The 25,287-nt window shown below is 37.7% G+C and overlaps 1 protein-coding gene across 4 annotated transcripts in view; it reads left to right on the top strand.

Annotated features, from left to right (window-relative positions):
* Nsmce2 (NSE2 (MMS21) homolog, SMC5-SMC6 complex SUMO ligase) overlaps nucleotides 1-25,287 on the top strand; it is a 214,035-nt gene that overhangs the window by 49,755 nt on the left and 138,993 nt on the right. For all 4 annotated transcript variants that reach the window (XM_048358382.1, XM_048358383.1, XM_048358384.1 and 1 more), the window contains one exon: nucleotides 805-911. In XM_048358382.1, coding sequence (XP_048214339.1) covers nucleotides 805-911 — 107 coding nt within the window. The remainder of the gene's footprint in view (nucleotides 1-804; nucleotides 912-25,287) is intronic.

The raw sequence follows: 25,287 nt of genomic DNA, 5'->3' as shown, positions 1-25,287 counted from the left end.
ATGAATATTCAATTTTCCCAACACCAATTGTTGAAGAGGATTTTCTTTTCCACTGTATGTTTTTTGGCTCCCTTGTCAAATGTCAGTTGACTAAATATATGGCTTTATTTTTGGATCTTCTAGTCTATTCCATTGCTCTTCTAGCCAGTTTTTGTTATTATAGTTCTGCAAGGTCTAGGATCGTGATATTACCAGCATTGCTTTCTCTTTTTTTTTTTCCTTAGAATTGCTTCGAGTATTGAGCTCTTATGTTGTTCCATATGAATTTGAGGATTGTTTTTATTTACCTTGGTGAAGAAGGTCATTGTGATTTTTATGGGGAATTAATTCATTAGATCACCTTTGGCAGTATGTAGTTCTTGCTTTTAAGTAAAAGTTTTTCCTTCCTTATCTAATACTTTGTCAGCAGTGGAGGGTGATGGAAGTAATTTATCCCTTTCTTATCAGAAGTAGAAATCATCCTTACTTGATGTTTAACAGTTGTATGAGGTTTTGTGGCAGATACAGAGCTGGGCTGCCTTTAGGGATAAAAGAACCAAACTGAGGCTGAGAGACACCGTTATTTTAAAATTATTCAGTGAAACGATACAACCTGCCAGTCTTTTGTACTCCATCTCTGCTTTTGAGTGAATACTGAGTATATTTTTAGAATTGTGAATAAAGCAGGCATCTATTGGGGAGATTTTTTTTTTAGTGTTTTGTAAAACGATTGAGACTGTTGGCTGATATATATTGTTTCAACATTTTCCAGATACAGCATTTTAAGTGGAAGTCATAATTGTAGGTTTTTTTTCTTTCTTTCAGCTGAAGTGAGTAGTGAATACAGTATGGACAAGGCCATGGTTGAATTTGCTATGATGGATCGGGAGCTAAACCATTACATTAAGGCTGTTCAATCTGCAATAAATCATGTAAGTCTTATCCTTACTGTAGCAGCCCTTAAGTTCTTCTAATGAGGAAGTCTCATAGAAAAGGAATCTTAAATATTTTCACAGCAAGGCCACCTAGGTGAATTAAAGTATTGCATCCACTCTAGGTTGTCTTGCATTTTTGTCTCAAAATTTTTACTGTAACCTCCTTCTGTTATGAGCTGATTTTTATAAAATGCTAAAAATTGCATATAACTTGTTTTTACTATTGTATTTGCTTAAGATTTAAGACAAGGTCTAGTTACTCATGCTCTACCTTTAATTAATATGCATCTATTGCAAAATTCTTAGTATCAGATAATATGGAAGTATTTGGAGCAAGCTTAGAAAAAAAAGAAGGTTGGCATTTCAGTTTTTCCAGAAGCCAAACTTATCTCTGTTGGCTCCAGTTATCACAGGAACAACAGAGCAGGCAGTTAAGGTGGGAACAGCAACATCCTTTTAGAATACTGAGTTGAGTAAGAAATGAGCAATAGGATTACAGTAATGTTTCTGAGACGTCCTTTGTCCTATGAACAGTGGAAACTCCCTGTTGAACTGATTTCATATACCTGTGTAATAGGGTGTCTTGTACTTCTGGTTTCTTTATTTGCCTTTTCTTAGTGATAGCTGTGGGAAAACTCCAGAAATCGGTTATTTAATAAGATCATCTACTGTTAAGGGAAAACTAAAATTTTGACTATTGTTTAATACTTAAGCCAATAAACTCAGCATTATATAGTTGCATGAGGTTTTCTAGGTTATTTTTTAATGGATAATATTTATTATATGAGTACTGGTGAGTAACTGTAAGATTATCAGTTTACATCCAAGTAAAACCAGTCATTCCTAATTTAAATTTGAATGCTTCTGGACCTTGTAACTTTTAGTCCCAGTTCTATAAATGTTTCTTCAGGAAAGTATAAAAATAACATGTTGATATCATATTTAAAAATGAATAGCAAAACACATAGGATACAGATTTTGTTTTTGAGACAAGGTCTCATTGCATAGCTCAGACTTGAATTCATGATTCTCCTGCTTCTGCCTCCCAAGTTCTAAGATTATAGGTGTGTATTACCATGCCCATCTAAACTAGCAATTTTTAATTCTAGGATCCAGAGCATGATTAAGATACCAGTGTTTGGGCTGGGGATATGGCCTAGTGGCAAGAGTGCTTGCCTCGTATACATGAGGCCCTGGGTTCAATTCCCCAGCACCACATATACAGAAAACGGCCAGAAGCGGTGCTGTGGCTCAAGTGGCAGAGTGCTAGCCTTGAGCAAAAAGAAGCCAGGGACAGTGCTCAGGCCCTGAGTCCAAGCCCCAGAACTGGCAAAAAAAAAAAAAAAAAAAAAAAAAAAAGATACCAGTGTTTTTTAAAAAATTTATTCTCATATGTTTTTGAAGTTGAATACTCCTGGTTTTAAAGAACATGGCTGACTTTACAAATAAAGTGTTTGCTACCAAAGATCAGAATCAGGCCTGTTACATGGTTCAATCTTTCTTTCATTCTTATATTCTATAAAGGTTATCTGATAACTATCTTTAACTTTATCTGACAAATATATTAGCAAAATGCATATTATTGATAAGAAAATATTTTAGGTTGATTTTTCTGAACTTTTAAGATTCACAGATATATAAAGTATTTTTATAATAAAGATTGAACTCTACTCCTAAAAGCAACTGAGCCACAAAGAAATCATAAATTATATAGGTTTCTAGGCATTCTCACACAGTGAGACCAAATTCTTAGGAGAGGAACACAAAGGCTCAATACCTATGTGCATATGATCATATAAAAATAATATTTATAGAAATGAACTCCAGGAAATGGACTCGAGGTTTTTTTCTTTGTTGTTATTTTTTCTTTTCTTTTTGTCTTATTTGTTTGTTTATCTGTCTTTGGGAAGGTTGGGGGGCACAGGCATAGAAGGGCAAAAGGTGAAAAGAATGCAGCACTGATACTCTAAGCAACTTGTAAGTGGGGACCAGACAGAAAAACTGGGAGAAAGTGAGGGAAGAGGTGACATTGTCTAAAAAGAAATGTACTATTTATCACACTTATATACTGGCAACTTCTCTGTACATCAGTTTTACAATAACAATAAAAATGCACTAGAGAAAAAAAGAAAATCCTCACTTCTACCACATTCAGCAGTTAGTGAATTTCTTTCATCTTGAAGAGTTACTACCACTCAATAGGGAAGATTATAATTTGGGTTTTGTCCTATTTTCAGCCCTGACCTAATACTGCACTAGAGTAAATGGATTTAGTTTTTTGATGCTTGTCAACAAGATTTTTGGTCTTTCATAAGAGGAGAAACATTTTTTTCTTTTTCTGATGCTAAATTATGTTGCCTTTTTGCAAGCTTGATATGATATGAAAAAATAGTAAATCAAAATTTTTATAAAGGTTTCTGAGAGTAGTGTTTGATATGACCTTTATGTTTGAAGTTATGGACATTATTATCTTCCTGTTTGATTTGGTGAGCTGCATGGAGTGAAAACAGCTCAGGGGATGCCAAGGTGTCCTAGTACTTTAGTATAACAGTGATCTAAGAGTCAGAAACTCTTGAAGTTCTAATTCTAGGTTATGGTTCTTGGTTAAGGAACTTAACCTCTTGGAGTCTCATATTCTTCATCTGTGAAATTTTTGACTTGCCTATTTCATAAGATGATTTTATGAATCAGATTAGATAATGTATCAAAACACTTGGGCATTCATAAAATTTGATGAAGTTATGAGATAATACATTATTGCAAAGCTAGATTTCCAAACATTACTCTTTGGAAAGGTGAAACAAGTGATTTGTTAAAATGTACTTTGTTTTTATCACTTTACTTCAGGGAAATTTTATTTCTGTTCTACTCTGGAATTTGAGAATCTTTTTTTTTTTTTTTTTTGGCCAGTCCTGGGCCTTGGACTCAGGGCCTGAGCACTGTCCCTGGCTTCTTCCCACTCAAGGCTAGCACTCTGCCACTTGAGCCACAGCGCCGCTTCTGGCCGTTTTCTGTATATGTGGTGCTGGGGAATCGAACCTAGGGCCTCGTGTATCCGAGGCAGGCACTCTTGCCACTAGGCTATATCCCCAGCCCGAATTTGAGAATCTTACAGGAGTAAATATAAAGTTCCTTAAGTTACAATGTGAGGTGTTCATGGTCTCTAAAATGCAGAAGTCTTGGTATTAAGAAAGAAGGAAGATAATGGCATCTGTGTGAGTCACATTTAAACTTCTCTGTTACAGACTTTTAGCAGCTCCAATATTTCTGTTACGGTAGCATTTGTCCAAATTGTGCTTCACCCTGTGTCTTTTCTGGTTATGAATGTTCACATACTCATAGGATGCTTAAAAAAAGTCTACATTTTTATGTGGGTCAGGTAGTTAGTACCTGCCTTGCAAGCATGAGGCCTTAAGTTCAAACCCTAGTACTACTCCTTCCCAAAGTTTTTTTTAAGCCTAAGAATATTCAGTTTATTATTTGAATGAACTTTTCTTCTGCTCTAATATTCATAGGATTCTGTTGATACATCTCTGAAAGAGTTTTGGAAGTTTACTATAGAAACTCAGAGGTCTGTATTAATTTACTAGCAATTCCTCAGGAAGTCCCTTTGGCAGTTAGCAGAAGATCTCAGATTATTTTCCTTTGTTCTTTGAAAAAATAGACTACTATATTCCATAATGCTTGAAGATTTGATTAGGAGTCAGTATTCATTTCAGTGCTCTGAAACTTAAAAAGAAAAGAGTTAATTAAGACTTGGCTCTGCAAGTTTGTTCAAAGAGCAAAGATGCAACAAGCACTAAACGTTTCCCAGTCTGTAAGACATTTATTAAAAAAAAAAAAAAACCCTTCAGGATGAATGGATTATGTAGATCTCAAGAAGTTCTATGTGAGTTGGAAGTGTTTTGAAAGCTACACAGTGATACTCAAAAAAATACATAGGTAGTATAGTTATTTCTTTCATCATTGTTAACTGCCAGGAAAAGATTACTTTTTCAGTTTCATGTAGAGACTGGAGTGATGTTCTTAGCATTAAACTTCTTGTATACATGAAGCCCTGGGTTCAATTCCCCAGCACCACATATATAGAAAATGGCCAGGAGTGGCGCTGTGGCTCAAGTGGCAGAGTGCTAACCTTGAGCAAAAAGAAGCCAAGGACAGTGCTCTGGCCCTGAGTCCAAGGCCCAGGACTGGCAAAAACAAAACAAAACAAAACAACCTTATTTTCTAAGCTCCTATTATTTGGGTAAATTGAAGGGTCACTATTGGCTTGCTTTTTATTCCCAGAAGCCTATTGAATAAATATTTACAGGACATCTATGTAGTAAGTACTTCTAGGTGCAGGAAATAGGAAACCAATCATCAAGACCCATATGACCTTTTGCCCTCAAATGTTAGAGGTCTACAATGGGAGCCAAACATTTAACAAAGAGCAATACAAATATTTAATTAATGTTGTGTGTAGTGTAAGGGGATAAAAGGCATTTGGGGAGAGTTACTAACTCAGGCAGCATATATTTTGTTTGCCTTTGTGAGATTCCTTCTTGAGAAAGGGATCTGTCAGATGAAAGTCAAATGAATCTCAACCTGAGCATTGTGATATGTAACCTTTGGAGAAAGTGGAAGTATTCAGTTCTGATTGTCTTGATGTCAGAGTTTTAGACAGCCTAGAATCACTCTAACATACTTAGTTTGAGACAAGTAATCCACAGAAAGCTTACTCTTATATAGGAATAGTCTAATAACTCTTCAGGTTATTCAGTGATTCGTCCACTAACAGATTTTTGGGTGCCTACCAGGTGCTAGGTACTATTTCTTGTTTTGCAAGTTATGGTATTAGCCACTTGAATAGTTTCAGTACTGATATTCTGCTTCTTAAGTAGAGGTTATGCCCAAAATGACATTAATTTTTGTAAGTATTAAGTAAACCCAATAGTAGTCATGTGGATTTGATTCTCTGTTTATGAGTGTGTGCAGCTACACCTGTAGGCCTGTGATCTGAGGGCTTTGGGCCTTCCTATTCTAAGGGTAGAAGTAGAGGTTGAGTACAATCTTAATTCTGATAGTAACAGAGGATGGGAACCATAGAGCTCAATGATAGATAATCTAATAGGCTAAATGAGACTCACAGACTTTTAATAATAAAATACATATTTTGGGGTATTTGATGAATATCTGGGAAGTTTATCAAAAGTAATAAAGCTTGAGATTTACATTATACTTTGCCATATATATTTTCCCTAATCCTTAATTGTGTTTAAATCTTAAAAGAATTGATCAACGTTACCTAGATACTGTTTGCCCCAGCATGTGAATTAGTGGGAAAATTCAGATCATATGTATGTCCTTCACTTTTCCAGACAACTCTCTTTTGTGCTACTTGTATCTTGCAGATGATATGGTTTTAAAGCATTAAATCAGATTGCAGGCACAGAGTTGTGTTTATTTTCTATTGTTTAGGACCATTTTTACTAAGAGGCTGTGGGAGAAAGTGTTTTTCTTCTTAACTGCACCATTCAGTTCTAGTTTTCTTATAAATCCCGTGGACACACAGGTATGCTCTAGGTTACACACTGTTTTTCACTAACCTGAAATGTTATCTGCCTTTTGTAATAACATGTTGAGGCTTAGAAGTAGAAATATGCTTCATATAAGGTGTTGAAACCAGCACAACCTTAGGTATCATAAAAGTCCAAGGTGGTTCAAAGGTATAGTTTACTTCAGCACTGTCATTATGCAACTAGCTTTGTGTTTTTGTCATGCTACTTCCCTGTGCCCTCCACCCTCCTCTCAGCAACTGGTAAGCTTCGCATTTCTCTTTAAAGTTACCTTAATTTTCACTCCTTCAAACTTCTGTCTGTCAGTTTATATTGCAATTGGAAGTTCATCATTTTAGTTAACTAAGTTTAGGGAGAATCCTCTTAGGAAGCCAGAAATTTATTTTCTATTACCTGAAGGATGTTGTAGGCCAGAGGATATGTTTTACTAGATAACAGTGACCTACTTACTGACTGAACCTACAAATGCACCCCAGTCTGTCAGACATTGAGAGTCTTTAGCAAAAGAGGATGAGGAGAAAGTAGTTTGGGGAGGAGAAAGTATTTTAGGGATTATAAGATTTGAAAACAGAAGATTGCTGAGCATGGGAGAAATTACCATTATAGCAAGAAGATAAGGTGAGGAGACAGAAAGAGAGAGGGAGGAGGGAGAGGAGAGGAGAGGAGAGAGAAGAGAAAGAGAAGAGAGAGATTGAGAACCTCTTAGAGCAAGGTGGCAAAGGCCTGGGAGCCCACCCTCTTCTGTCTTGCCTGCCCCAGACACTAAGCATTCCAGAATAAACTGGGCATTGTAGCACACACCTGTAATGTAAGAACTTAGGAGAGTGAGACAGAAGGATTGCCAGTTCAAGGTCTGCCTGGGCTGTATAGACCTTGCCTCAAAAATATAAATAAATAAAATAAAAATTTTAAATGAATTGTTTTTGCACAATATACTATACATGAACCGTTACCTCTGTAGAATCATTGCCTGGTTGTGGAAGTAAAAAAGCCAATTTTAGAAGTTTACTCTTTTCCAACTGGCCCTGAAAGGTATCTGTTTCTGTGGTTGCTAATAACTAATTCTCACTTCAGTGCTTTTAAAGTTGTGTTTTGTAGCATTTTGACTAACACATGGAGTTAGACAAGTTGAGTTGCCTGGGTAGAAAAGAATCTAGATATACAATCTCTCTGGTTTCAAGTAATATGGATGCTAGTAGGTGAAAATTCAGTCTTATACTGAGACTTATTTTCATGGTTAATTTGTAGAAATCTATCAGTGCTTTAAGGTATTAAGTGTTGGAGTTTAAATAGAATTGTAGAACATTTATACCCTAGCAAGCATTAATGTGCCTTTAGTGCAGCACTTTCAAAAGTTTGCTCTATAATACTAATTAATCAGGATGTGAGTAAGTATAATAGGAGAATAGGATTTTGTGGTTAAATAAGTTTGGGGAATGCTTGGTGAAAAGAATTTCCTTAAGAACTCCAAAGCCTTTAATATGTTTTATGCAATGTGATTCTCCAGGGAAGAGGATATTCAGAAATTTCCTAAACTTAATTAGAAAACATTTTGGGGGAAGGACTGAAAGTCTATAAAGCCTTTTAATAAATGCTTCCATGGTTGAAGCCTCCTAATTTTACAAAGGAGGCTGAGAGCTGGGTGCATCAGTATGCCAGAGAGATTTTGTGGCATCCAGGGAACTGGGGTGCGGGTGGGGTATGGTGCACAGGGTGTAGCAGATTCTCTGCCCAATAGGCCATAGGAATACTTCTACATAGAAAGTGAGGAAGGTATTAAGTGAGATAAGTCAAGCTCAGAGAAAGAAACAGCCCATGTTTTCTCTCATATGTGGAAGCTAGATCTAAAACACTGAGACCTAAAAGATTATACAGGTCTCTAGGCATTCACGCACAATGGGACCCAAGGAAGATACTCTTAGGAATGGAACAGAAGGGCACAGTGCCTATGTGCATCTGACCATACAGAATAATATTTATTGAAATGAACACCAGGAAATGAAAAGAAGAGTTTTTTTTTTCTTTTTTGCTGTTTTTGTTTAGTTTCCTTCTTGTTCTGTTTGTTCGTTTATAAATCTTTGGGAGTAAAAGGGGAGGCACAGATATGGAGGGACAAAGGGTGAACAGAAGCAGCAATGGTACCCTCTGGACACTATGTTTAAAATGAGCTATAAAACTTATGGGCCCCCCGGGGATAGGAGGGAAAAACTGGGAGAGAGCAAGGGAAGGGGTGACATTGTCTAAAAAGAAATGTACTCTTTACCTGACTTATATACTTATAACCCCTCTGTATATCACCTGTATAACAGCAATAAAATTTAAAAAAAAACACCACAGAGGAAAGCATGAGCCTAGGAGGGAGACTTAGCATTTTACTTCTACCTGTCATACCCATTGAATTCTATAGTATGTGTACTGTGTTAGTAATAAATTTTTAAATAACTTAAAAAAAGAAATGAGGAAGGGCTAGGCCTCTTGACATGACACATGTTATTCCATGTGAACAAGAGGGAAGGAGAGCTGTTTATAACATACAGTGACTACTTGGCTGTCAGAGTCTTTGTTGAAAGCAAACAGGACCCTCTGAAGTGATGAGAGGAGAGAACATGTTTTAGAAAAAGATAAACATCACACTTCAAAGGATAGCTTTTTAAAGAAAGGCTGTGGAGGAAAGCAAGAAAGCAAACTTAGAGAATAGGGAAACAGGAAAGAAAAAGCAAGCAGACCTTTGAAAGGCCAGGTTTACCATGCCTTCCATTTAGGTTTTGGATGCCAGGATGATTATTGATCATCTCAGCTTTAATAACACCTAGTCAGTCACTATTTGTGTTACTTAAACAGCATCAATGTTCTTCAACATATTAAACTCCTACTCACTTTGCCAGTGGACATAATCCATGTATAGAATTAAACCTTTGTTTTTAGAAAACTTCTTTTGTTTTTTAAAATATCAACTTTTCACTATAATTGAGATGTACTGATGAGCTTGAGATTTAGGCCTTTCTCCACTTCCTGCTAAGGTGCTGGATGGGTCACTGCAGGAAAAGGTGAGCAAACATTTAACTGGGGAGTAGGTCACTGTAAAGATTAATTTTCAGTGTGGTATTGGAGACAATTTTTAGTAATTCTGAAGTTCAGTTGTTGATTTAGTGGCAGTAGCATACATCATTGAGTAAAGGTATAAAAATCACTTGACATGTACATAAAAGGGCTACTGAATAATTTTAACAGTGAACTAGTTTGACAGAAATGGTAAAAAATCTTACCTACAAGGTTCAGAGTAAGGGCTTACAAGTCTTTGCTTTAACTCTTGCTGCTCTGCACTCTGACTCAGGTTCACTTTCCTCTGAATGTGGAGATGGCAATATAGGCCACTGAGTTTATGTTAGGAGGAGGGAAAGCAATAGCCTGAAAGAACCTTAAGTATTTCTCTCACACTCATGATAGGGTTGTTCAGATTCTATAACCAAGAATATCAAATAGTATAGAATAGTATTTTTAAGAGAATTCAGAGTTCCTGTTTGGAGAGACATTGGGTGGTGGGAAAGCTCTGTGAAGCTTCTAGGGTTGCGTTCCTTTTTGCTTCAAGGCAGAGCCTCTTTCCTTGGAAGGGATTTCTCTGATAATTTGGATGAACAGTGGGATAGGGTGGAAATTTAGTGGCTGAGGCAGTGCTTTGACTATATTATAGACTGAAGGAGTCTGCAGTGGACACAATCTTGGGCCTAGGCTGGTGCACAGGCTAGTGAGCAATGTGACAATTAGCCAGTTGGGTTGTAAGTTCTCTAGTAGCAACTGTACTTATTTATGTCTGTAACAATGAAGAGAGTGTGCCCTTAACATGCACTCATTAGTGGTTATTAGCAGATCATTCTGGAGAGAACTAGACAACTAACAGAAATTCACAATTTCTAATTTGGGAATAACTTGTGATGTTTTCATCAGTTATTTTATTCAAGTATGAACTGTGGAAATGCAGATTTTAAGTTACATTTCTCTATATGTGCAAGAGGACATAGTAGGTCCTGGGCACCAGTGGCTCATGGCTGTAAACCTAGTTACCCAGGAGGCTAAGATCTGAGGATCACGGTTCAATGCCAGCCCAGGCAGAAAAGTCTGTGAGATTCTTATCTCCAATAAACTACATCTCCCCCCAAGCCAAAAGTGGAGCTCTGGCTCAAGTGGTAGAATGGTAGCCTTGAGCAAAAAGACACTCAGAAACAGCATCCAGGTCTTGAGTTCAAGCTCCAGGACCAGCAGACACGTGCGCACGCGCACACACACACACACGTAGTAGACTCTTGACCTATTTGTTTATATCTTTTGTCATTTTTATTCATTACATTAATTTGAAAAAACCTATTTCTATCTGTTACTTATAGGTATTTTATTGGAGAGAAGAATAAGTTGTATTTCTGTACCATGACGGTTGTTGGTTACATTTCAAATGCAAAGCCTTGTGAAGTGGTTGGCAAGGAGGAGAATAGGAAGAATATCAGTTAGGACCCTATGAGACACCTGTCTGTTTCCCAGCCTCTGTGTGGGATTGGAGTGGCTCCAGTGAGGAAAGCTCTCCTGAAAGGAGGGGTGCCTGGAAACTGTATTGAGGAGATGGGCAGGGGAAGGGGTAGGTCCTTTCTGCCAGTATCATTGGAGCTTTTTGAATTATTGTTTCTTTGAGGGCTGACAAAACACAGTCGCTAGGAATTTTAACTTAATTATTTTATATTATCTTAAAATGATCATTGAATTATTTTTGACTAAGAAGTGGCATTTAAAAAGGCCAAGTCAAGGTTCTTAAAATTGGGTAACCATTAATGGTTTAATCTAATTGTGCCATACATATGATTTCCAGACATTTGGACTCGCTCACTTTTTACCCTCCCCTCCGCTGGCACCTGTAAGGCCTCCCTTGCCTGCCCTCCAGTCCCCAGTCCCCTCAGCTATTTGTGGTTCTTGGAATGCTGCTGATACTAAGAAGCTCTCTCAAACCCAACAGTTGCCCTCTGTCACCCTGAGGTTTATTTTAGCTCCTGATATGAAACAGAAGCCAAAGGTGTCCCATTAAATACCAAATGGGAACTCTTCATGCACTGAATTCTGGATGTGCTCAGGATCCTTGTCTTGCAAAATCAGAATTTAAATTTGATGTGTAAGGAAGGTATCATTAAACCATGTCTTTAAAAGTGTCATCAGAAATATCATGTGCTAAGTTTTTCTTGGAAGAAATTCTTGAGATACTACTTAAAGCACTATAAATAATATAGATGAAATTAGAATAGATTACTCCACATTTTCTGCAACGGTAGTGGAATTAATCAGAATGTGGAATTAAAGTACTTTGTATACTACATGGTACAGTATATAATCCTGTTACAGTAGTAAGTTGTGTGGTGTTAATATTCAATTTAGTTATTGAGTTTTCTTCTGTATCCCTGAATTAGTTGTATAACCTTCAGCAAGTTTCTTAGCTTGTGTTGTTTTGGAAAATCAGCTTAGTAATATCAGCCCATACTTCCTATCTATCTCAGAATGATGTCTTGATTTAAAAAATGAGATAACATTTGTGAAAGTACTTGAGAGGTAAAAGTGCTGTATAAAGGCAAAGTCTTTCTGTATTATCCTGTTAACTTTTAACTTATCACTTTCTTCTTCCTCCTCTTCGCCCTGCTCCTCCTCCCTCCTCTTGGATGCTAGGTAAGCACTCTACCACTGACTGTCCTCCTCAGCCTTAACCTCCTTCTCTTGTTGCAAAAATGTCTACCACACGCTCGTTTAAATTAGTGAACTTGTTCTCTCAAGCCATCTAAGCTTGGAATAATGATGATTGTCAATTTACCTCATATTTATCTTCCTATCCCAGAGCTTCACCTACAAGGAAAAAAATTGATAAGAATCACATTTACTCTTTGTCTTTAATTTAGTCATCTTTTTGGTAAAGTCTTATTTCTGGACATCCCCTTTCCTCCAAGAGTTTTGCCTGAAACTCATGTAATAGTTTAACAAGTGACTAATGTAGATTAGGCTTGCTTTGTCACTGACTCATTTTATTATGCAGCACTTAAAGTTGAACATTTATGTGTAATGAGGAAATAATGAGTAAACTGAAACAATTTATACTTTCTGATGTGGTGGTAACAATGAAGAGTGAAATTAATGAAAATTCACAAAGCCAGGCCTAATGAAAACTAAAAATAAGATGTCTAAATAAACCACAATCATTTGTTCTCTTTCCTATAAAGTTGGTATATGATTGATAAGGGCATTGGACTAAGAAATAAAGATCTAGCTTTAAATCCTAGTTCTGCTGTGACCTTGGACAAGTCATGTAACTTCTGTACTTTAGTTTCCTCATTTCTAAAATAGGATAATAATAGTATTTATCCTATATAACTGAGCAATTGTAGGTAAAACAAGATTATATATATGTTTTTGGTTGTTTGGTGTGATATAGGGGATTGAATTCAGGGCCTTGCACTTGTACTTTACCATATGAGCCACCCCACCACCCCACCACCCCAAGGAATGTATAGGTGGCTATATAATTATTACATATTCACAGTCCATTTCCCTGAAGAATGTGTGTGAATGGCCACAGAACTAAATAGTGAAAGAAACTAGAAATCTGTCAGAGAATTAGAAGGGAGTCCCTGTTAGCCTTTGGAGCTGGGAAAAGATATATCCTTGTGTTTGGATTTCTGTATTGAATCATGGAACACAGTTTCCCACAGAGTGGGAGTTTCCCATTGAGTGACTAGGTTTCTAGGCTTAGCAATAAAAACATTGAATTATAGCTAGTCTATTATGATTCAGTTATTTCAAGGTGTAGCAAAGCCCATTTGTAGTTTGAATATCAGTTCAATGTTTATTTAAAGTATTTTGAAGGATTTAGCCAAATCTGTATAAGGGATAATGAATTTACTTCTCTTTTGCCATCCCCACTTATTCAAAATATGCCCAACGTTTGTATAAACCAGGTTTGTAAATAACAGTTTCTACTCTAGTCTCCTGACTCTGTGAATTAGAGCCTAAGACCCTCCTTACCCAAACCAAGGAAGGACAAACCCCAAACCCTTTCAGATCTTTGGTCTCCTTGATGAACACAGTATCCTTACAAAATTAGGAAAGGTTATTATTTTCTCTGTCACTCTGGATGGCTAGGGGATTTGCCCAGGTCACTTGACTAATCTGGGAGGTTAGCCTGCAGACTTGTTTATGGTTAGTTTTTAGACGCAGTAATGGAGAGATCTCTCCAAGACGAAGGGAGTGCTGTGGTCCATGTGTGATTACGTGGAATATGTGAAAAGTGTGTGACTGACTAGTGGAAAGAATGCTGCAGTTGGAGTCAGAAGACCTGGCCTCATCTCTGAATCTTCTTTGCCTAACTGTGTAGCACTGACTTATGACATTGTCCCATAAACCTCCACTTTCCTTATCTGTAAAAAAAGATAATAATAATACCAAATATAATAGTTGTAAGGATTGTATGAGAAAACATAAGTAAAATTCATCATTATAGTAAAAGAAGTGAGGCATTAGCAGAGATTCAGAAAATACTAATTGCCTCTTAATCTCCATGAATAAAAATGATGTGGAATGAAATTGCAAGACAATATAAAGGCTTATTTTTTTAAATCAGCCTTAAAAAAAAAGACATTTTTAAAAATGCCTGTAATCCTAGCTATTCAGAAAGCTGAGATCTGAAGTTCATTGTGAGACTCATCTCTATTTAATCACCAAAAAGCCAGAAGTGGAGCTGTGGCTCTATGGTAGAGCACTAGCCTTGAGCACAAAAACTCAGAGACAGCAGTAGGCCACAAGTTCAAGCCACAGGACTGCCACACACACACAAAAAAAATCATCCCAATATAAGATGGCATTTTTTGAGCACATCTGGAATAAACTGTGCAAGGGAGTTGCAAAAAAAGAGGTCACTTATAGAAGATCTAGACTCTACATGGTGGACACCAAAATCTAGAAACTTACTAGCTTGATGAAATTTCTTACAGTGTGTTACGCTATATAAGTTAAATATAGTATTCCCTATCTGGAATGCTTAGAACCAGAAGCGTTGCAGATTTTGGATTTTGAAATATTTATACACATGCTAAGATACCTTACTGATGGAAACAAAGTCTAGACACCAAATTTTATTCATGTTTCATGTATATCTTGTGTATTTTTTATACCATGTGTTTATTGTACTTATTACATTTGACTTGAGGTAAAGTGCAGAATTTTTCGCTGTGCTTTCATGTTACTGCTCAGAAAGATTCAGATTTTGGAGTATTTTGGATTTCAGGTTTTCAGAGTGGGTACACTTACCCTGTAGTATTCTTTCCAGACTTTCGTGTTTCCACTCTTTAGTATCAGCTTATTACCTGTTAGGTGTTTAGTTCAGAGATGTTATTTAATTTCTCAGAGTCATGAGAAGCAAAATATATACATTATTATAAAAAGTATTCTAGGGCTGGGGATATGGCCTAGTGGCAAGAGAGCTTGCCTCGGATACATGAGACCCTGGATTCAATTCCCCAGAAGCACATATACAGAAAACAGCCAGAAGTGGCGCTGTGGCTCAAGTGGCAGAGTGCTAGCCTTGAGCAAAAGGAAGCCAGGGACAGTGCTCAGGCCCTGAGTCCAAGGCTCAGGACTGGCCAAACAAACAAACAAACAAACAAACAAAAAAAGTATTCTATAGCCAATGAAGAGTCTAGGTGTTTTGATTGATTATACAATAACTTTTTAGGAGCTTGATGATAAATATGAATTATTTTCATTTAGTCAGATTCTAGGAAGTGAATTAGAAGGCAAAAGGTAATTTGATAGATCTGCTGATGGGAAATAATCTTAATTATCCAGAAGCCATATTCATTATAAAGAAGGGAACATTAGATAATTTGATAGGCTACTAGACTAAAATGAATTAATTACGTAAAGAATAAGGAGCATTGATGAATTGTTGCAGTATTGGATTCCATCGTCTTTATTGTGTCAGGTGAGATAAAATATAACTGAGGGGAAAGATCCAACCTCAAATCCTGATTCTCCTCATTCTGTGCTGTAGATATGTGACATAGTATTTATACAGGCATTTCAAGGGAGTGCTTGTGGTTTTTAAGATCTGTATCTTATCTGAGTACATTGGAAACCATGTATACTGGTATTAGAACTAGGAAACTGAAAGAGAATACCAAAATCGAGAGACACAGGGTAAAAAAGACGAACGACTACAAAAGCAATACTTGCAAAACTGTTTGGTGTAAATGAACTGAACAATTCATGGGGGGGGGGGAGGAAAGGGGGAGGGGGAGGGGGGAATGAGGGAGGAGGTAACAAACAGTACAGGAAATGTATCCAATGCCTAACGTATGAAACTGTAACCTCTCTGTACATCAGTTTGACAATAAAAATTAAAAATAAAAAAAAAGAACGTCTGATATGTGGGATGTGACTGGGGAACCAAGAGGCCATGAAAGAGAACAACTTTCTTCTCAGCTACCAAGTAACTGCATGCAGTACTCTTCAGTGGTCCCAGGTGTCCAAGTCTGGGCTTCCTGTTCACAGTGTTTAGAAAGCAGATTTCCATGAGATTCAGCAGTGCTCCTCTCTCCTCATAATCCCTGCCTTTTTTTTTTTTTTTTAATGCTAATCCTAGCCTTGAGCTCTGGGCCTAAGCGCTGTCCCTAAGCTTTTGTGGTTAAGGCTAGTCCTCTATCACTTAAGCACAATTTCACTTCTGGCTTTTTTGGTGTACGAGAACGTCGTTAATTAGTGGTAAGTCTTAAAGACTTTCCTGCGCTAGCTAGCTTTGAACTGTGATCCTCAGATCTCCTGAGTAGCTAGGATTACAGCCATGGGTCACGGGCACCCAGCCTCCCTCATTCTTGATAGCAGCAAGTGTGTATATCCTTTCTTTCACCCGCTCTCATTTTATGCCTCTCCACTTACACTCTTGCAGGAAGTCTGCTTTCATCATGCCTTCAGGGGTTTATTGCCATCACAAGTAAAATTCATTGTTCTCACCCACCACAGATTTATATGCTAAAGAGAAGCTTACTTAAGTGTGCAAAAGGAAGTTGGGATCCTCCATGGCTTGGACTTAGATTGCTAGGAACCTTATAACACAGAATAAGCAGGCAGGGAAATGAATATGATCTAGACTTAAGAATCACAGAGTCCACCCTGAAACAACGAGGCCCTGAAAAAAAGTATGGTAAAGGGACGGGAATAGTTTAAACTAGATGTAAAAAACCAAACAAACAGGGGCTGAGAATGTGGCGTATCTGTAGAGTGCTTGCCTAGCATGCATGAAGCCCTGAGTTGGATTCCTCAGCACCACATAAACAGAAAAACCTGGAAGTGGCGCTGTGGCTCAAGTGGTAGAGTGCTAGCCTTGAGCAAAAAGAAGCCAGGGACAGTGCTCAGGCCCTGAGTCCAAGCCCCAGGACTGGCAAAATAAACAAAACAAAACAATGCAATTCTCTTATTTTTTCCTTTCAGGGTAATATAATCCTTTTAAAGATTTTTATTTTTTATTTTGAGGAAACAAATGTTTCCTACATTAGAAATGCAGCAGTTTTCTCAGGTCCACATACTCCCATGTCTCTTAAGGACATGAGAACAAGAGCAGGTGAAACTTTAATCCTTGATATGAGAGTATGTATAGGGTGCCATTTGGGAAACTTCTGTGTCGAAACTAAGCTGAAAGTCATGTTTGATTGTTCAAAGGTCTCTTTAGAATACTTCATTTGATAAACGTTACCTGGGTTATCATTTAAAAACTTGTTGGAAGAATTTTGAAATCACTAATTGGTAGGCTTACCGTCTCCTGGACATGATAAATTTGTTGGGATTGCTCATGGGTCTACGTTGCTCTTAAGAAGGTTGCAGAGTGTATCACAAGCTTGTGATCAGGACAAACGGCCACAGAAACAGTTCTCTGTAAATACTAAGTATGCTTATATTCTGTTAGGCTCTTAGAAATTTCTTAAGCTTAAACTACATTGAGAAGAGCAGAGAAGGGAAACACTGGGAGGCAGGTAGAGAAAAGAAAAGACAGTTCTTTTCTCCCAGCTATTCTTTTTCAAAGTGCTTGGTGCCTCTAGGCATATTTGTGTTAGCCTAGGCAGGGTGCTTTGAGAAAACACCATGGGAAGTTCGCTTAGAAACCACACTTTTTTCTCACAATTTTTGGAGTTTTGGGGGTCCAGGCAGAGGCAAGTTCAATGTCTGGTGAGGACCACTTTCTTCTGGCTGTGTCCTCACAGGAAGAAAGGGACAAGTCACTCCCCAAAGGCTTCTTTTTATAAGGCTCCATTAGTAGTTCCTTGTGACCTAGTCTTCTTTCAAAGGTTCTACCTTTTAATCATATCACTGTGAAGGGTTGGATTTCAACATAGACTTGATGGAACAGAAACATCCAGACTTTGGCAATATTGATTCCTTATTTCATGCTTTCCACTCTTGTCCTCCTTGGACCTGCTTATCTCACCTGTAGCTTTTCAAACCATCTTTGGTGGGTCCTCTCTACCCATGAAATCTTGGCTTTCCTACCTATTATTTGTCGCTCCTCCTCACTACATACTTCTTAGGAAAAGACATTTATATTCATATCTTCTCATGCTGTCTTTACCCAGCTGCGTCCCAAATCCTAAGTTCCACTTAAGATTTCTTGTCTGAGAAACAAATACATAAAGTCAGTGATGTAGTTGGTACTTTTCATTTTAGTGTGGTAGAGACAACTCAACTTCAACGTCTGGTTTGAAATTTTCTCTTTAATATTTTCCTGAGACTTTGTAATTTATGTCCTATCTTCCGCTCGGCTTTCACATCAGAAATCTAGTTGCCATTCTTCAGTCTTCATACTTCATATTTTGTCTTCAAATTTTATGATTTCAAGCTAGTTCCATCTATTTCCATCCTCATTTGTACAACCATTGTCTCCTAGGGCACATTTGCTGCTGAGAGATCTTTCTATATTGAAGATTTGATTGCTTTGAACTGTTCTTCCACCACTTTACCTCCATTGTTTCTGGTTTCTGATGATTGGTTTATACTCCTTTTTAGCTCTGTAGGCTCATTTATTTACTATTCTCTATGGCATTCCCGTGATGTTTTCTTTCCTCTGGCTCTAGTGCACACACTTTCTATTTTGGAGGGCTCTTTCAGTTAGCTTTCCTATCTTTCACAGTTGAGGTTAGCTCCTTTTTACTATTGAAATCATCCCTATGCCAAGTGGGTACCTGTCCTGTGTCCTCCCATCACTATGTAATAAGTCACTTGTCATAGCATTTGTAGCTGTAACTCCAAAACCACTGTTCAGATATACAGATACCTTCTCATTTTCATTTCATTTCATTTTCACAAGCATTGTCAGTCTGAGCTACATAAGTGAGATTTTTGTCTCAAAATGTTTTTCTAAATTTACTTTTTAAAAAGACATATAAACATATACATGTAGATTCTATTTTTGTTGTTGTTGTTGTTGTTTGTTTTTGGCCAGTCCTCAGGCTTGGACTCAGGGCCTGAGCACCGTCCCTGGCTTCTTTTTGCTCAAGGCTAGCACTCTGCCACTTGGGCCACAGTGACACTTCTGGCCATTTTCTGCATATGTGGTGCTGGGGAATTGAACCCAGGGCCTCATGTATACGAGGCAAGCACTCCTGCCACTAGGCCATATCCCCAGCCCTACATGTAGATTCTTTAGTCTTAGCTTTTATTATTGGTTCTGAACCGGCAGTTAGTATTTCTTCCTTAGTTTTTCCATTACTCATTTCATATTTTTGGCCCTCTGCCAACTCTCAGCTGATTTGAAGTTTCTAATCTGAATGTAATGCCTAGCCTTTCATTCCTGAGGTAACTGATATATTGTTGGTCCTGCCTATGTGGAATTATTCTGTCTTCCATTATCTTTTGCCACTAGAACTGGCAAAGGTAAAAGATGATTCAGGTGGCTGATACATGCCTCTCTCTTCTTATTGTGCAGTAGCAATTGTGCTTACTTTTGATAACCAAGGTTTATTACACTCACCAATTCTGTAACCTCTCTTTTTTCTCTGTGCAATGCCGTGAGGAGCTCAGAATTGCTAGGTTGCAGTTTGAGCTTCCAGATCAGTGGAGCCATTGTTGTCTTTTGTGAAATCATTCTTTACTTGGATACTGAGACTGTTCAACCAGCAGAACCAGAGTTGCTGTGATGGAGAAAAAATTACAAGTAGGGTATTAGGTATGATGAAGGGGAGGAGATGTGAAACTCATTCAACTTTTGTCTCTTGGTTCCTAGTCCCATGCATTATGGCTTTGGGGAAAACAGTGTCATCTGTCATTCACTGGTTCGAAGTATCCAGGGAGATACTGCCCTATCTAATCTCAAGAAGTCCCAAATCATTATTAGATGAGTTCAGCATTCTGAAAGGTCCTTCTGGATGATGAAGAACATGCTAAGGCCAATAGGCAGCTTAGTATCAACTCTGAAATCACTGTAACTCTCAAGTGAGATACCATGATGTTGAAGATGGTCATTCTGTGGATGGCAGAGACATGGTGATGAGGAAAGGCACTCTCAAAGTGAGAGTAAGTGCTATCACCTAAGAACTCACAAGTAATTACTGCAGGTTGGGATATTTATCTCAAATCCTTTGTGCTTTCATAAAACCGAAGATGAAAGGGGTTTAAATGAGTTGGGACTGTTTTACTCTATCAAAGTAACTCTTTTGTCAGACATATTTCTATATTAGTGGTGGCATGCTCGCCGTACATATAGTGAGTGAAATGTGCCACATACACTCTGTGTCTGATTAATCGTGACTTTGGGTAATAGGTATACCTACTGAGAACTTTCCTTTCTCCCTATCAGTGAGATTGAGACAGTGAGACTTTATATCACATAAGGCATTGAGCCTCTCAGGAAAGTGCAAAGTGTTATGTTAATAATACTAATCCTGCCAGGGCAGTGACCTGTGTATCAGCTGAACACATAAAAAGCCTGTGAGCTGGGCACCAGTAGCTATATTCCTAACTACTCAAGAGGCTGAAATCTGAGAATTGCAGTTCAAAGTCAGCCTGGGAAAACACATCAGAGACTCTTATCTTCAGTTAACTAGCACTTGAAGCGTGGCTCAAGTGGTAGAGCTCTAGCTGCTAATGAAAAAGGGATAGCATGAGTCCCTGAATTGAACCTCAAGTACTGGCACAAATAAATAAAAAAAGATTATGAAATGATGCCCTCAATATCTTTTTCATTAAGCTCTCTTAACATTTAATATGTTGCTTTCCAAGCACTTAAGTGCCATGGTTCGTGCTCATCTGTTAAACTAGTTGAATATTACTTGTTTCCCTCATTAGTTCTTAAATCTAAAGAAAGGAAAAGGGACCAGACCAACTCAACCAGTGACTTAGTAAACCTCTAATGCCTAGCATAGTGTCTATGTGTGGTAGACATTTGGTAAATATTTACTGAAAATGATTGAATAAAAGAATGAACAAACACTATGTGTTTGTATGAATTCTGCCAAAACAAAGTAAAACAGACAACCTAGAGAGTCACTATTATTAATTTGGTTTCTTCTCACCTGATAAAAGACGTCTATGGCTATATTCTGTATGAATAAGTATTATCATAACTTTAAAGAGAGCCTAATGCCATGAGAAATTTATTGGGGTTATTTTCAATAGCATAAAATGTGTAGTAACAGATGCAAATCAATGGTAGGTTGCCTCATTTGGTGCCATCTGTTGGGCAACTATCTGACCTAATAGGCCTTGTCCCTGAGTACTAGATCATTAACAGTGTAGCGCATGCTTTACCTTAATTCATTTTCACAATTTTTCGAGACTGGAGGTATGGCTCCAGAGGTAGAGCACCAGATATAATTGGAGAATTTTAAGGAATATAGTCCAAGGTCTGGAGTTCAAGTTCCAATACCAGCACAAAATAAAAACAAAAAGTAGATGGAAAATTTTTCTGAAAGACTTGAAGGAAAAAAGGCATTTCCATGTCTGGCTTGCTTAATGGTGGTGTACAACATCTTGGCAAATGTCAAAGTCCACTTGATGTATCATAATGTTCCAACATGAAGTATGCTCTCTTCAGTATCAGAAGTCAGATCCACACTAAACAATAACACTAGGAAGTACACTGAACTATAACTAATTTGTTCCACCAGAGTTCAGTGTCTGTTGTGCAATGGCAACAGAAACTGGCATGAGATGAAGGGGTATAGTCCATGCTGGTCATCATTAATGTGTGTGATTTTTAAACAAGGAAAGGAAATATATAGTAAAGTCTGTAGAAAATATAGACTGTGTCATATGTGCATGCAATTAGGTTATACCCAGTGAAAGCATAATGGTTCTCAGTCTGGACATGCCTTTTAATAAAAACTTTACCAAGCCTTTTTCCTGTGCATAAGGTGGAGACAGTGTTGGCCTATACCCCGAACATGACCAGTTGGGTTGGTGATGTGTCATAAGTGTGGGCCAGCTTCCATAAATGTTTCAGTGTTTAGCATAATGCTCAGCACCCAATTGGGACTCAGTAAATATTTATTGAATGAGTGTTCTAAGACAAATTGAGGCAATTTTCTCTAGTTATCTAGCCTGAAATCAGGTCCCAAAGCCTCATATCAAGCTGGCTATGAATTCGAAATTGAAATATTTTGTTTACTAAATAGAACACAAAGCAAATTGATTAGCTCTAGCATGTGCACATAATAAAGTTTTTAAAAATTGGTATACATTTGTTGTACAAACACTAGGATTTCTACTTAGGCAAGGAGTCCAGTGGTATAACGCCTTTGAACAACTAACAAAACATTTAGTAAAATAAATACTGTACCAGGAAGCTGAAACATGTTCTTTCAGGGAGGGGCAATGAGAGATGGTGGCACACAACTGGAGGGAGGGAAGGGTGAATAAATGCAGTTATTATATATAATGTACATTATGTAAAAATTGAACTATGCAATTTGACTGTAGGGATAAGATTTGGAAAGATGGGGGAGAACAATGAAGGCATGACATTGATCAAGGTGCAATGTACTGATAACTTGACTTATAGAATCGAAACCCAAACACATACAGGGTTTTATGCAAGTGTACAGAAAGATATTAACTGAAGTATGGCATTTTCAGGGGAGAATTCAGACTGTATAATTCCTTAAAAATACTCACAGTCTAACAAAATGAATACCAGGAAACTGGCACTTGAAAGGTGGCTAGAGGAAAGAAGAGAGAAAGGGGGAGAATGCAGCCATAATGTTCTATGTATATTCCATGAAACTAAGAAAACTGAGGGGAGGGGTTGGGTTGGGAGGGATAGTGGAGAATGATGAAAGGGGAGAATCGATCAAGATGTATTGTACCTATAAACTGATTTGTTGAATGGTACCTTCTTTGTACAACTACTTAACAATAATAAAAATATAATTTAAAAGAAAAGAAAAAAGTAAATATAAATAAACTAGGATTTCATTGTGACATTTCCTCAGTTGTGTGCAATGGATCCTGATCATCCTTAGTCCCTCTGTCACTCTCCTTATCCCGTAGCCCCACCATAATAAACTTCGAAAGACTGTCTGGTTTGCAATAGGTAAATCATCAAGTGTGTGTTACTTTGGAAGCCACACATCTTAATTGAGACTGTTTTGGACAGAGTAACTCCACTAAGCCTTGGTTCAGTTACAGAAATGGCTAATTTTATACTAGATTCTCACATGATTCAAAAGGTGTGTGAATGACTCAGACCATTAATATCCTTCTTTCCTGTGATCTCCCCTCCCAGTGAAATGATGGCTGTAAGGCAATAATGGTAATTGGAGGCAGAGACCTTGACTTTGCCCTGTGGCAATAAAATGACACACTTTTGAGTAATTACATATGTATATACTGTACAGCGTTGTGTGAAAGAAATGTATAACTATATTTAATATTTATGCTAAAGCATAGTGAAAGTCTTATTGCTTTGGTATGCATTAGGACTGAGTTCTTCTTTTTATTTTTACCATATTTCTCCCTAAAAAAGGTTGGTTCAGAGGACCATTGCCACAGGAGGCCCATGGTAGTTAGTAATCAAACGTCATTGATCACCTGCTCCTTGCAGAAATAGTACCAGGATGGTCTTGGGTTTCAATTAAATGAAGCTAGATATTCAGAAGTGATTTTGAGCTGAAACTGAACAGTTTGTTGAAAAATCGATGCAAGTCTTGGGGCCTTGTGTGGCTTTTTTCCTATTTCTTTTCCATTTATAACACAATTAATTACACAAAGCACTGGATGTTTGGTGTACCCTTCATGCAGTTCTCTGTTCTTGCTAGGCTAAGGCTGATGGGCATTTCTCAATCTTTGTTTCACTAGACCTCACTTTCTTAAATGTCTTTTTAAATCTGGCCTTCTTTTTGTGACATTTCTAGCTTTCCACTTAAATATGGGTTTCTCTATAATTTCTAACTTAGTAATTTTTTTGTTTCCATTTATTCAATCTCCTTGGTGATCTTACTTATTTCCATGGTATCTGTTAAAATCTACACATCCATTCCTCCCTGTGGTATTTTCATGTCAGTCTTACTTAACTACAACCTGAAGATATATAAGAATGACAACAGCTATTTATTATGGAGCACTCTGTCTGGCAGCTGGGTACTTTACTGTTTCATTCTACCTACTTCTCTCAGCCACATGGTAAATACTGTTCTTATTTTCTATTTCGAGGATGGGGTAATCTGGATTAAATATTGTTTATGTTGAATCAGAGGGTTCAAACTAATGGTCTTCAGGTTGATGCTGTTGTTTTTTTTTTAAAATGCATTGTTTAAAAAGCTAGAAAACATCTCATTTCTAAGTTTCTGGATTTCTAAGTTTTCCCTAGAGACCTGGACTAAGTCCAGTGTCATTCATGTGCATCTGAGTAGCTGCTTTTGCTTGCCATCTGCTCCAACAGGGACCATCCTTGGACTTCCAGGTCTTCTTGCTTATCTAGCTCCATGGGCATTTATGATACCTGATAAAGAATATTGTTCTGCTTTCTGAGCTATTAGTCTTTATAGTACTTGATGATTTCCCCAGATTTCATCTGTTCCTTGCTTTCTGTCAGTAGTTCTGATTTGTTTCCTCATTGGCTCCTTCTCCATCCACAAATATGTTAACGTTCTTGATGAATTACTACATGCCAAAGTTAAACACAGCTATAAAATACTTGTTTTCAGAACACCAAAGAAGAAAGTTACTGATCCTTATTTAAGAGTGAGAGAAACCTGAGGGCTTCTGGTAGGACTGCCCCAAGATCCACATGCAGAGTGGACCCAGGTGTCTCTGCTTCTACAGGCTGTGTTTTTCTCTATCCTATCATCTTGAGTTCAAGCTACTATTTTCCTCTTTGCAAATAAAGGACTCTTTTCTCTTTCTCTCTTCTCCCCACATCCTTCCCCCTTCTCTCTTCTTTTACCAGTAGTTGGGCTTGAACTCAGAGCCTAGGCAATGTCCCTGAACTTTTTTTGCTCAAGGCTAGTACCAGATTGAGACAAAGTATCACTTCCAGTTTTCTGGTGGCTATTTGGAGACAAGAGACTCATGGACTTTCCTGCGGGGATTGGCTTTGAACCATAATCCTTAGATCTTAGCCTCCTGAGGCGTAAACCACCAGTGTCTAGCTAACCACGACTCTTTAGCTCTCCCTTTCCCATGCTTTCTAGCTCCCCCTCCCTCTCTTTTTATGCCAGTAATGGGGCTTGAACTGAGGGCCTGGGCACTGCCCCTGAGCTTTATCACTCAAAGGTGGTGCTCTTCCACTAAAGCCACATCTCCACTTGTGGTTTTTT

Source organism: Perognathus longimembris, chromosome 12 (assembly GCF_023159225.1).
Source record: "Perognathus longimembris pacificus isolate PPM17 chromosome 12, ASM2315922v1, whole genome shotgun sequence".
NCBI classification, from domain to species: Eukaryota; Metazoa; Chordata; class Mammalia; order Rodentia; family Heteromyidae; genus Perognathus; species Perognathus longimembris.
The sequence above is the reverse complement of the archived record's forward strand: the minus strand, read 5'-3'. Positions and strand labels throughout refer to the sequence as shown.